Source organism: Aedes albopictus, chromosome 3 (assembly GCF_035046485.1).
Source record: "Aedes albopictus strain Foshan chromosome 3, AalbF5, whole genome shotgun sequence".
Lineage (NCBI taxonomy): Eukaryota > Metazoa > Arthropoda > Insecta > Diptera > Culicidae > Aedes > Aedes albopictus.
The window spans coordinates 120,065,904-120,079,114 of NC_085138.1; the positions used below are offsets into that span (position 1 = coordinate 120,065,904).

The 13,211-nt window shown below is 35.3% G+C and overlaps 1 protein-coding gene across 24 annotated transcripts in view; it reads right to left on the reverse strand.

Annotated features, from left to right (window-relative positions):
• LOC115268722 (voltage-dependent calcium channel type A subunit alpha-1) overlaps positions 1–13,211 on the reverse strand; it is a 561,442-nt gene that overhangs the window by 88,046 nt on the left and 460,185 nt on the right. For 21 of the 24 annotated variants that reach the window (XR_009998921.1, XR_009998922.1, XR_009998923.1 and 18 more), the window contains 2 exons: positions 9,391–9,573; positions 7,640–7,731 (listed from right to left, as the gene is read on the reverse strand). Coding sequence is in view for 19 of the 24 variants with exons in the window: in XM_062858464.1 (XP_062714448.1) it covers positions 7,640–7,731; positions 9,391–9,573 (275 nt within the window). In the remaining 5 variants the exon portion in view is untranslated. Of the gene's footprint in view, positions 1–7,639; positions 7,732–8,587; positions 8,680–9,390; positions 9,574–13,211 lie in introns of all 24 variants that reach the window. The other 3 variants (XM_062858462.1, XM_029876878.2, XM_062858472.1) reach the window with 2 other exon arrangements.

The following is a 13,211-nucleotide window of genomic DNA, read 5'->3' on the forward strand; positions in this document are numbered from 1 at the left end:
GATTTTTTTCTTTTCTATTATGCTACATTTTTTTACCACTTTGTGCAACTTCGAATTTTAACCATCTAGTTTACAGAGCCCTATTTTTTAACTTTTACCAGAAACATCAACAAAATTGGTATTATTTGCTTCGTTAGCATGTTTACTATAAGAGCTAGAAGAAACTTTTTTGGATATTGTGCTCAAATTGAAATGGCAGTTAATCGTTAGTGTATTTATAATTTCTGAAACAGTCTATAGTTATCGCACAACCTAAGAAAAACTGTTTCAACAAAAATAAGAAGAAAACTGTCGAATGTCATCGATATGTCAAATGATTGATTAGTTTTCATACTTTACAAGAAAAATACAGAAACGGAGCCAAAACTACTTTTAGTATTTATTACGGCGTGTGCCAATGATAGGAACCCTGTACCAGTTATGGATACATTTGTGTATTTGTGTTCCGCTTCGCACTATTTACATGCATTCCTTATGGGATATGCCATAACTGGTACACTATGGCGAAATAGAGTGCAAGGAAGCCGAAAAATTAAGGAAAATGATTTATTTCTATCATAATTTGAATAAATTGTGAAGTTTGAATGATTGCAACCATCTTTTATAAACGTGATCTGTTGTTCACATTTTTTTTTTTCTTGTTGATTTGCATCATTGAAGGTTGAAAATCGACTATGGCGAATTTGAGGTAGTATAGCCATAACTGGTACACTGAGCCTATTTTCGCTATTGTTGCGTTAAGCTTTAGTGTGCGCTTCAATTCCAAATCAACATTTTTGATTTTTACCTATATCATTTACCTATTTTTTGCCCTCTCACAACTGTAGAGTAATAATTCATGCGTATATTGCAGTTTTTGTGCCTGCATATGGAATGGAGATTTCTGCTTCTTAATATTAGAAAACGTCTGCGATTTTTTGTGGCTTTATTTGTGTGAAAAAAATAAGTTACTTCACAAATCCATACACATAAAATAAATATTTCAGAATTTTCTTCAGATTTTTTCAAGGATTACCCGCCGCGCCAAGTTTGTCAAAGTTTTATTCGGAAAATTTCCCCAAGGATTTCTTTATTTCGAAGATTTCAATGAGAAATTTTTCAGGATTTTTTTCTTTTAATTCTATTAGAAAATTATTAGTTTCCATCAGAATTTTCTCCGAGGTATGATCCAAGAAATTGATGCAGGAACTTTTTTATAAAATCTTCCCTGGATTTCTACCGATATTGCTCCTTGATTTTCTTTCAAAAATCCTCCAGGAATCCCGTTTTTAAGAATATCTTGCATTTATAAAATGCACAAAATCCCTGCCATTTCGCCTTTTCTGCGCACGTGCCTGCATGGATTCTTTCAGAAATGTTTACTAGACTTCGGTCTCAAAATCTATCAAGGTTTCTTTCAGAAACTCCTCCGACTCTTCTCTAGATTTTTTACCAGGGAATTCCCCTTCAAGAATTCTTTTAGATAGATTTCTATGGGTTCTTTCTGAAATTCCACCAAGAATAGTTTAAGAAAGCTTTCATGAGATTCGTTTAAAAAGTTCATCGGAAATCTCTCCAGTGGTTTCTTTAGAAATTTGCAAAAGCATTGCCTTCCAAAGAAGATTCTTTCAAAACTCTTCTGTTGGATTCTTAAGAAAAAAATTCAAATAGTCCTTCAGAGATTCGTTCATGTTTTTTTCAGGATTTTCATCCGAGATTTGTTCTGGAATTGTTCTAGGATTTTCATTGAACATCCCCACATGAATGTGTCCGGAAATTCCTCCGGAGATTCCTGCAGGAGTTCATACAGAAACTCCTTCAGGATCTCCTTCAGATATTCCTCGATGTCTCATCCCAGAAATTTATCCGTTACTTCCTCAAAGGATAACTCCAATAATTTCGCCACAGATTCAGAAAAAAAAATAAAATCAAAAATATTTCTTAGGAGTCCCTACATAAATTCCTTTAGAAATATCTCAAGAGCTTCTGCTAGGAATCTTTGCAGACACCTGTCTATGCGTTTCTCCAGTTTTTTTTTTCAGAAATTCGACCATAGATTTTTTAAAGAATACTTTCTGAAAATTCTCGTAGAATTTTATTAAAGAATTTCTACAAGAGTTTTCATATCTACCTATTATTTTATTTTTCCAGGAACTCCACCAAGGATTTACCAAGAAATTTCTCCTAGAATTTCTTCAAGAATTTCCCTAGGCTTCATCCGGATATTCCCCAAGATATTAATTCAAAAATACTTCCTAAGACCTCTATAGGGGTTTAACTGATGATTTTTTCACTTACAAAAATCCTTACACCCAAATGTAAAGGTTTGCCAAAGTGTATTCATTCGTTCATAGAATAAAAGGTTCAAGCTGACACTTCTAAGGAGAATCCGCTTTTCGATCACGGACCTCCTGAGGGTTTCCTTCAGAAATTCCTGTGGGGATTTATTCAATTGCTTCGAGAAGATATTTTTACTTTCAGAGATTTCTTCAGAATTTTACGAATTTCCTATGAAATTTTCTCAAAGTTCTTTCACGTAAATTTTCAAATATCCTTCTAAAAATTTCTACTGAGATTGCTTCAGAAATTCTTACCAGGGTTTTGCGAAAAATTGTTTGGAAAATTTCTTCAGTAGTTTCTGCAGAAATTCATACAAGTATTTTTTAGAAATAGCTCTTGCGGTTTCATCAGAAATCAGTTGGGATGTCTTTAGTGATCCCTGCAGAATTATTCAGATATTCATCCAGTGATTTTTCTAAAGTTTATTTTTTTTTCAGAAATTGCACAAAAATTACTTAAGAACTCTTAAGAAATCCCTGAAGGAATTTCGAAAAAAAGAAGAAGGATTTTCTCAAGAAATCCGTAATAAACTTTTGAAGATATCTTTGTCACTGAAAAAAAAAATCAGAAGGAATCTTTAAAATTATATATAAAAGAACTGGAGAACCTAAGTAACATTTTAACTTGTATTCTGCTCCACAAAAGGTATTCGAAAATTTTTTATTTAATTTCCAATAAAACTGATTGATACATCAAAACCTCGCGATCACCTTTTCAAGAACATCTTCCGTCCACTTATAGAGACGAACCAGCCAAGGGCTGAAAGTCTCTTTAATAAAGATAAATCAATCAATCAATCTTCCGTCCAAATACAGACCGTATTAACCTTCCAGCATGCGCTCCATCAAGCAACCGAAACTGCACCGCGCTCGCGCTGTATACGAAAAGCGAGGTTTTTTGGTAGTGTTGTACTTTTTACAACTGTTTTAAAACTGTGTTGGAAAATTTTTCACCCTCAGTGATGACCATATGCATGTAAGAAAGATAAACAGTTATATCATAACTTATGCTACCAGCAAATGTCGATACTAATCGAATGGAACGTCATCTGTTGAGAATTCTCGCTGTTTTATTGATAGTTTAGAACAGAAATAAAATTATCATATTGAAGAGTTTTGGTTGCTCTTGAATTAAGGGCTTATGGATAGCTTTGAGAATGCATTAAACCCTTAATCAATGTAATTAGCTATTATAAAAGTAATCATAAAATTATGCATTTTGAATATTACTGTAATAAAACCCTAATAACAATCAAACAAAACCAATTATTATTGGCTAACTCCATGAAAAATGCTAAAAAATAGGTTCAGGAGTAATTTCTGCATGGATTATTGAAAGAAACTTAAAATTAAAAAAAAATGAAAGAATCCCTGAATGAAGTCTGATGAAATCTAAAGTAATGCTCGGATGAACTTTTAGGGAAACCCTTGGAGGAACTTTCTGAAAAAACCTCTTGCAAATTCTCTAGAGGAACTTCTAAGTACATGCTCGAGAAAATCACTTAATAAATGTAGTAATACATCTCCTCTATAAAAAATCAGGTTATAACTTCTGAAAAAAAATCGAGAAATAAAATCATGATGTCTATAAAAAATCCCTAGATGGATTTCCGAAAGAATATCCAAATCTTTGTGAGAACAAAATTTCTGGAATTGCATCTTTCAAAGAAACGTTTGGAGGAACTACTAATAAATTTTTTTGAGAAATGTGCGAAATTCTCAAAGAAATCTCAAAGAAAAACTCTTGCAAGGAATTTTGGACAATATTTCTGAAGTAATTCGTTCAGAAATGTTTGAAGAAATAAAAGAATTCAATAATGTACTTGTGTAGCAATCCTTGGATGAATGTCTTAAATATTGAATCCCTTGAGGCGGAGACAATTTTTTCAAAGAAATCCATAGATAGGGATCAGGATGCAGGATACTTAGTGAAATCTTTAGAGTAATTTTGTTAAAATCATTCTCAGAAACCCTGCAGCAATCTTCTTCTTGTAAACATTCCGGAAATTGTTTGGAAAATACTAAAAAAATCCCCAAAGGAATTTATTTCACTTACGGTAATCTGCAAAATTTTCTAGAATAATGTTCCTTCCGCGAAAATTGAAAAAAAAAAACAATTCGTGAAAAATAAAACATGTAAAGGTTTTCCAGGATTGGGGGCGTACCAGTACAGCGGGCGCAAACATTTAGAAATCTTGAGTAACCAGCTCTGATTTTACCATGACAGCACTGGTAAGAGAGCAATGAAGGCGACTCTCTACACGACGAATGCAAACTATGCTCACTCCGTGGAAAGTCGCATTCATAGCTCTGTCACGATTTTGGTATACGACCATTACTTTGTTTAACAAACTTTTAGATAAAACTACATAGCAAAACTCCTCCATGCACTGTTTTTCGATTGCTTCAGCTCAGAAGCCGAGAGAATAGGAAATGAGTGTATCTGAGTACAAGTTAGTTTTTCCATCCCTAATTCTAACCTTCCATTTCCAATGACTAATTAGGCTCAGAGTACCAGATATGGCTATATTTCGCCATAGTGTAGCAGTAATGGCTCATCCCATAAAGAATGTATATGTACAAATCACACTATTTGTGGAGCCCGAATTAACGAATGTATCCATTGCATTGGTACAGGGTTCCTATCATTGGCACACGCAGTAATAAATACTAAAAGTAGTTTTGGCCCCGTTTCTATATTTTTTCTGTAAAGTATGAACACTAATCAATTATTTGACATATCGATGACATTCGTCAGCCTTATTCATATTTTTGTATAAATATTTTTTCTTAGGCAGTGCGATAACTGGTACAGGAACCCTAGATGGAAGCAAAAAGATGTAGACTATTAATAATCAACCCCTGCAGCACAGGCAATAAAATAAATTCACATTTCAATTTCACCCCATTTACGACTTCACCATTTTTTTTCGGTTTTGTGTATGTCGAAGGCAATCACACCAAAGCAGCAGCTAGAGGAATTGTTCTTTATCACCGTTTAATTTACACTTAGCTAGATCCACTTGTTGAAATGATCTTCAATTCAATGCCCAGAGTTCTGCAAAAGCTGCTCAATTATTGAAATAAATTGTTTTTTCCCGTCGTAAATTGTAAACAAACAGTTGGTTTCCTGCTTGAGAAGATGCGGGCAAATGTGTGCGTAGTTTATCTGCATTTCACAACCACAGAGACAGATGTGTTCATTGAACTGTGATGGCAATTGATGATCTGGTGGGCAAAAATATTAATCGGAATATTTTGGTCGTTATTCTAAAGCGACATCTCTATCATCTGCTATCTTATTTTGAACTGTTTAAACTTTTTAACTTTCTGCTCAAAAGCACATTGATTAGATTAGATTTGGATTGCGAAGAATTTGACCGACTTCTCGAGTAAACACCTTCGATCAAATCATGATTTTTTGACCATTCTATGTACCATAGTGTCGCGTAGAGGGTGTGCCGGGAATTGGTTTCAGGTTGTGCCCAAAATAGACGCGGATTAGACGGATAAGAATGCGGGGGACAATTTTTCAATATTATTACTTATTTTATGAAAATTGGGTCATTTTTTTCAGTGTCCGCGAGTTTTCATATTTTACTCCAATAATTACCATAACTTGCAATGATTGCCTCGAAAAGCAAAGGTAGGGCTGTACGTTCTAGAATTTCAATCTGGAATAAATAACTTCTCCTGGAGAACTTTTTTTTTTCGCAAAAAGTGTTTCCTAAGTGGACTGCGACTGGCAGCCAGAAGACCGGCCGTGTTCGACAGCGGTCTTGACCGTTTGTCTAAAGTTCGACTTGAGAAAAATGATTCCACGGATAGTGCTTCCAGCAGACGGTTATTGCTAATTTGCTAGTGATGAACAGATACACATGGCTTTCTGTTGAGATCGCGAGTGTTTGACTGCCAGATGCTATGAAGAAATTTGCCTCTGGTGACGTGGTGCTAAAAAATACTCGATACCTTTGAAAGTTGAGAGGACATCGTCCCGTGTTTAGGAAAATGTGCATGGGTCTATAAGAATAGAAAAAATAGGCGTAGAAAAAATGCGATAATAGAGATTCACGGTGAAAGTGTGAAGTAATGTTAGCAATGCCGTTAATATAGCATCTGTTGCTGAATGGGATCAGGCTCCAAAATTTGAAAATATCAACTGTCGAAAGTTCCTCAAGTATACCATTGGACAACGAGCAACTCATCAGATTGGTGAGATCTTTCCTACATACATTATTTAACTTTCAATCTTAGTAACCTTTGTTATAGTACTTATTCATATTTTAATCATTATTAAAATTCAAATTGAATTACACAGTATTCAATTGCGTACAATATGGAGCGTTTGGTACGGTATGTCCACGTATCCTTCCACCCCTGTAGATTCTAAAAATGTTTCGACACAAAATGTAATAAATGTAGAAGTCAAGGCATTTCCAAGAATCATCTTTCCGGTAAATACTGCGCAGTAGGCCTGGCCGCTTTGACGCTTGTGTCGTATTTCTAATATGTCACAAGCTTCAATATTGACAAGAAAAATAGTCGGGCGTAATCTAACCCCAATATTTTCCAGGATGCTTTCTTGTACTGGCTGCGTATATATTAGATTAGATTAGATTAGATTATTACTTATTTTATGAAAATTGTAGTCTTTTAGTATATTGCTTACATGGTACCGAATAATAATAATAATTATTATTATTATATTGATAATTTATAAATTAGTAATTGATACCAAGTTGGCCATGAGGCGTTAGGCTAGATGTAAGAATAAATTAGATTATTATTGATCGGTGCTTAGATAAACAGGAATTAGATAAAATCCCTATTTGAAGCTTGAGCGTTTGAGCGTTAACTGGTTGAATCCCTCTAAAAGGACCATGCACCTCCTTTCCCGTTTCACCCATTCATTATCCAACCACAACATCCAATCCAATAGACTTAGCTAATCCTAACAGTCACTAATCAATTAGGAATCCTCAAACTCTGCATTCAAACATAGAACAAAAAAACTCTCTGATCAAACACAATTTTGTCACACGAAGCAACACTTTCGCATGTATCTCCGATACATCAACTATTTGATTGAAAAACAAACTCAAGATAAAGATTGATTTAGGCTCAGACTTAGAGGAATCGTAATCACACATTTCTAGAGATAAATTCATTGATAGATCGAAGTTGGTGAAACAAATGATTGGTAGAGAGTGAACGATTCGACAATATTTTTTTTCTGACAGCGAGATATAGATAGAGTGTGGATGGAGTACATTTTTTTTCTTTCAGTTGTTATTGGTGTTAGCAATTGAGTGTGGACCTACCTGAACAGTAGCATCAGTCCTTGGACAAAGGAACGGAAGTTGTTGTGTCTAGTGATAGCTGATTCAGGTTCTAGTTCAATATTTCCAAACACCTATGGCGATCGTACAACATACACATTTACAGAGGCAAATTTAATGGGGGATATTAGGGTTTTATTTCTGTTTTCGGTTGGTTTTTAAGGCAATTTGTTGAATATTTTCGCGCTTATCGTTTGTGCGAAGTGCGTCTCAAAGGAGCGATATCTATTTTGTACAAATGGGCTTCAGTATAAAGAACATAAGAGCTAATTAGAACAAAACATATTTACTCAAAAATAAAAAATAAAAAATACAATTGGCATCTGCTTACTTCATATTCCATTCTATTCAAGGGTCACTAACTACCTATCTAATTCTATATGCTGAACCAATCGAAATATTATCTTTGAATCTAAAATTGGTCTATTGAAAATCAAAATCTGAAAATAAAAACTTATTTACAACATGCCAAGGAAAAATTCCTCAACTTTCAAAGTTTCTGCAATGAACAACTCATATTTTCACTGATCGTCGTAGGATTTTGTCATCAACCAAATCCGAGGATTCCCAATCGGGATGGAAACAAGTAACTCGTTTCTACACACTGACGGGCGGAATTCTGCAATCTACACGGCGTATGAGGCACGTTACTGACAGACAATTCACAAACACGTAGTACAACAAGTAAGTACAAACTAGAATGACTGAACTCGATTACGTTCGGAAAGCAACAGGGTGGGTTCATACGGTGGGATTTTTACAAGTTTTTAACTGTATCAACTGTCAATGCAAATTGGACTGAGGGAAATACTGTTTCTGTGGGGTGGCAGGTAGCTGTAGACTGGACTTGCAATGTGGTGGTGGATTCTACGAGTTTTTTTAAGTGGGAGGTATTACGGGACAAAAGAGGAAATTTATTTATATCATTACCGAAAAAGCAGCAGGAGCGCTCCGAAAAAGGTCTGAAAATTATTATGTCGATTTAAGGCGGTGTCTGGATCGAACTTCATGTTGCCGAAAACCTTTTGGATTTGGTTTGGTTATTGGTCAGATTTGGTTTTTGGTTTGGTTAGAATGGTACGAATGGATACAAAAAGAAATTGGAAAAGTTAAATTCATCTATTCTAGTGGAAAGAGAAAACGAAATATCGAACAATATAATGTTATTGAAATATGAAATCCTCTAAATTCAAACTCAATTTTGATTCAGTCTATTGAAATTGAATATTTGGAACGTAAGCATTACAAGTGAATGAAAACCTTTGGATATCTCAACCAGAAACAAAAGACTGCTGCTGATGAAAAATTGAAAACGTTTGAAATATCCAAAAACTCGAAAAGTTAATAAAGAAAACTCAGCGTTTGCCATGCTCAAAATGCTCGAAATATTTGTCTTATTTAAGTAGCTAATGTGAAGCATTGAAACCGAATGAGCTCAGGAAGTTGATGATCAATGTTCACTCTTCAGCTGATCTATTTCCATCTATTCTATGTGACCCTTATTATTCTGCTAAATTTTTGACGGAGAACTTTGATAAGAAATTAAAACGCGGATTCACCAATTTGATAAAGAAACAAACCAAAATTTTCAAATTAAAACAAATGATAAACAATGAAACCGACGCAAAAACAATACTTCATCGCTTAAGAAAACATTTCAATTACTTCAATATTCGCTGCGCGCTGTGAAAGAGGAAACAAGTTTGATTTGACTAAAGATAATGGAAAAATACCTGCATGCCAATAATTGCGTAGATAAAAAATAGCATGGCAATCAGCAAACAGACATATGGCAGTGCTTTGAATGATTGAACAAATGTCCAAAGTAATATTCGTATTGTATAACCTTGTCGGAGTAGTTTGATTAATCGTGCAGCACGAAACAGTCTTAAAAATCCAACGTTGAATGAGTTTTCCTGCAAAATATAATGTACGATTAGTGCGCATTTACGTATTTTCAGGGCTCTTGTAATAGAAATCAAATCATGTCAGTTTAAACCATAAACCACGTAGACTTTTTTGAGGACGGAATTTGACGAAAATCTACGCTCCAAACAAATGTCAAATGCTTCCATCCTCATATAGCAAACAAAAAAAAAATGTGTTGATGGGTACTTGAGGGTTGCACAGATGATTCCATATTGAGCTAAAGCCATTCAAAATATTTTTGAATAAGTCAGTCTTTTCGTATAATCCAAATCTCTAGCTATAGAATTGATTAAGTGGGCACTTAAAAGCTCTGATTTCTTCAAATCTCCAGGAGCAAATAAAGTTTCTCTTATTTCCCTCTAGAAGGATTTGAGTATTTCATACATATTTTGAATATCTGCTTTTTAAAAGTTTATCTTTTGAGTATTATCATGGCATGAAATAACTCTATAGTTTAACCCCGAAGGAGTGTGTATGAAGGAGTATTAAACGCATGGTAGATGTTCACATCCATGATTCTCGTCTGACTAACATGCCTATTCATGCGAACAAACATGCCTACCAAGTTGGGATGTTCGCTGTTTTTTCTCAAAGTCGTATACGTTTTCAATGAAGCTCTCGCTCAAACGTAGTTTATGCTTGGTTGTTTTTTTTTTTAATTTTGAGGATGCTTTCGATAAAGTGCTTTTCAGTGTCACATTGAAAGTCGCATAACTTTACAAGCTACCTCCAATGAGTTTTAGGCTCTATTTACGCTTTTGCGTTTATTCCTTCCCTATTTCCTATTTCATTACCTTCCCGAGCAGAAAAGAATAGCAACTGCTTTACATTTCAATGTATTCATCCTAAAAATACTATACTTAGTTTTTTTCTGTATTAACGAGATTTTTAGCCCTAGGCTAGTTCATCTCGGGACCCACACTTTACTTCCCTTCCGAAGGAAGACTCGCATTTTGGTGAGTTTGTCGGGAGTGGGATTCGATCCCAGGTCCTCGGCGTGATAGTCAAGTGTTCTAACCATCACACCAGGTCCGCTCCACTATCATACCTTGTTATGCCCCTCATAAGGTAATAATAAGAGGCAAAATAACAAAATCGAGTATCATAATTTTGTATGAAGAACACCTTGAAAATAACTAGGGTTATTTTCCCAATTGTTGCACGCCTAAAAACTAGCCTATTGTTGCACACTCCATGTTATTCTTATGAGGTGTGCAACAATTGGCGAATTTTTAGCCGTGCCACAATGCATACCTGAAATTTAAAGTGCTGTATTTGTTATTCAGAAGGCATTAAATAACAAAGTAATTACACTTCTTACTATAAAATTCTACTTTTGGTCGCTAACTCCATGATAAAAGAGCAAAATTGGTCTTCGATAATTTGACTGTTTCTTGTGTGATGACCAATACATTTGCTGAAGACACCATAGCTATCTGACTTCAGCATTTTAGGCTACACAATTTTTTGTCTTGGTGCATTTTTATTGTCAAAATTCAACCTATCTGTAACTTTTGCATCGATAGTTATCACTGAACTTTTTCAATAGTTTTTGAAAATTGAAATGTTTTGTAGTTCGTCGCAGAAAAATGAAAACAATCGGTTGAGACATAACTGAGATATTGCAATCCAAAGTTGACTAGTTTGTATGGGAAAACGGCTTTGGTGCATTTTTATTATCCGATACTGTATATAGGTTCCTCCAGTGATTGTTCCTGTGCTTTCTTCAGGGATTCACGAAAAAAAAAATCACCATAGACCTTTTAAGGTATATCTGCAGGTATTTCTTTGGAGATTTCTCCAGGGATAAAACCATATAATCCTTCAATAATTCCGCTAGAGATTGTCCCAATATTCCCATCTGGAATCATTCAAAGTATTTCTGCAGGAAATTCTTCCAGCAATTCTCTCAGAAAATACTACCAGAGATTTTTCGAAGAATTCCTTCTATATTTTCTACTAAAAGACCTTTAGAAGTTCATCCAAAGATTCCTTCACTAATTCGTCCAGAAATTAAAGCAGACAAGAGTTTCTTCAGTTTTTTCAGGGATTCCTGTAGAAGGTTTTCAGGTATTCGTTTAGAAAACCATCCTGGGATTCCCTAAGTAATGTCGCATAAGATTGCTTCCGGGATTCCCTCTAGGATTTCTTTAGAAATTCCTCCAAGAAGTTGTCTAGGAATTACTTCTGTGATTCACTCGAGAATTCCATATAGGATCATTTCAGGAACAGCATCAATGATTATTTAAGAATTTCCTCCAAGGACTCCTCCAGAAACTCTTCTTGAGATTTCTTCAGGAATCCCACCAGGATTGTTTTCAAGAACTCCTCCAGAAATTCATCCAAGAATTGTTTAGAGATTCCCTCATAAATGCCGCTTGAGATTGCTTCCGGGATCCCTCCTGGGGATCTCCTGGAATTCCTCCAGGAACTCCTTCAGGAGTTGCTACAGGGATTCCTCCAGAAGTTTCTCCACCTGCGCTTCTTAAGATTTTTTCAGATTTTTTTCAAGAATTCCTACAGTGATTTCATCATTACTTTCTTCTACGACTGCTTCAGGAAATTTTCTTGGGATTTCTTCAAAGATTCCTCCTGCGATTTCTTCAGGATTTTATTTTTCTGGGAATCCTTCAGGGATTTCTCCAGGAATTTATACAGGAAATCTTCCAGAGATTCCGTCGGTAATTACTGCAAGGATTTTTCCGGTAATTCATCTAGAGATACCTCCAGGAATCCCTCCAGGGATTCCTCCAGGATTCCTTAGCAGCTACTCCCAGCATTCTTCCAGAAATTCTTCATATAATTCTTCCTAGAGTTTTTCCAGGACTTCCTAATGGAAATTCTTCCAGAGATTCCTCCAGGGTTTTCCAAACAGATTGCTCTAGGGCTTCAAGAATTCATACAGAAATCCTTCTTGAAGTTCCTCTAGGTATGTCTTCAGAAAATTTCTTTAGGTATTTTTCACAAATTCATCCAGGGTTCCTCAAGGAATTTTTCATGGATTTTGTCCAGAGAACTCTACTACGGATTCCTTCACAAACACTTCCAGGGATTCACCAAAGAATTTCTCTTGGGATTCCACCAGGAATTCCTCTTGGATGTAATCCAGCCCCTCCAAGGATGCCTTTAAAAACTTCTCCAGGAATTCCTCCACGAACTTCACCAGGAATTTCTCCAAGCATTCCTGCAGGAATTCCTCCAAGCATTCCTCCAGGAATTATTCCTGGAATTCCTCCAAGAATTATTCCTGGAGTTCCTACGAAAATTCTTCCAGCATATCTTTCAGGAATTCTTACAGAGATTCCTACAGAAAGTCCTCTGGGATTCTTCCAAGAAATCCTTCGGAAATTGCTTCAGAGATTCTTCCCAGAATTCCTATAAAGATTTCTGCAGACTGCAGGAGTACATCATGGGATTTCTTCAGAAATTCTTTCATGAATTCCTTCTGGAATTCATCCAGGAATTTCTCTTTGACTTACACCACAGATTTCTTCAGATATTGCTCCAGGAATTCATCTTACAATTGCCCTGGGGATTGATCCAGGAATTTCTTCAACATTTAATCCAAGAATTCTTCCAGAGATTCCCCCAGGAATTTCTCCACGAAATCCTTCACAAATTCATT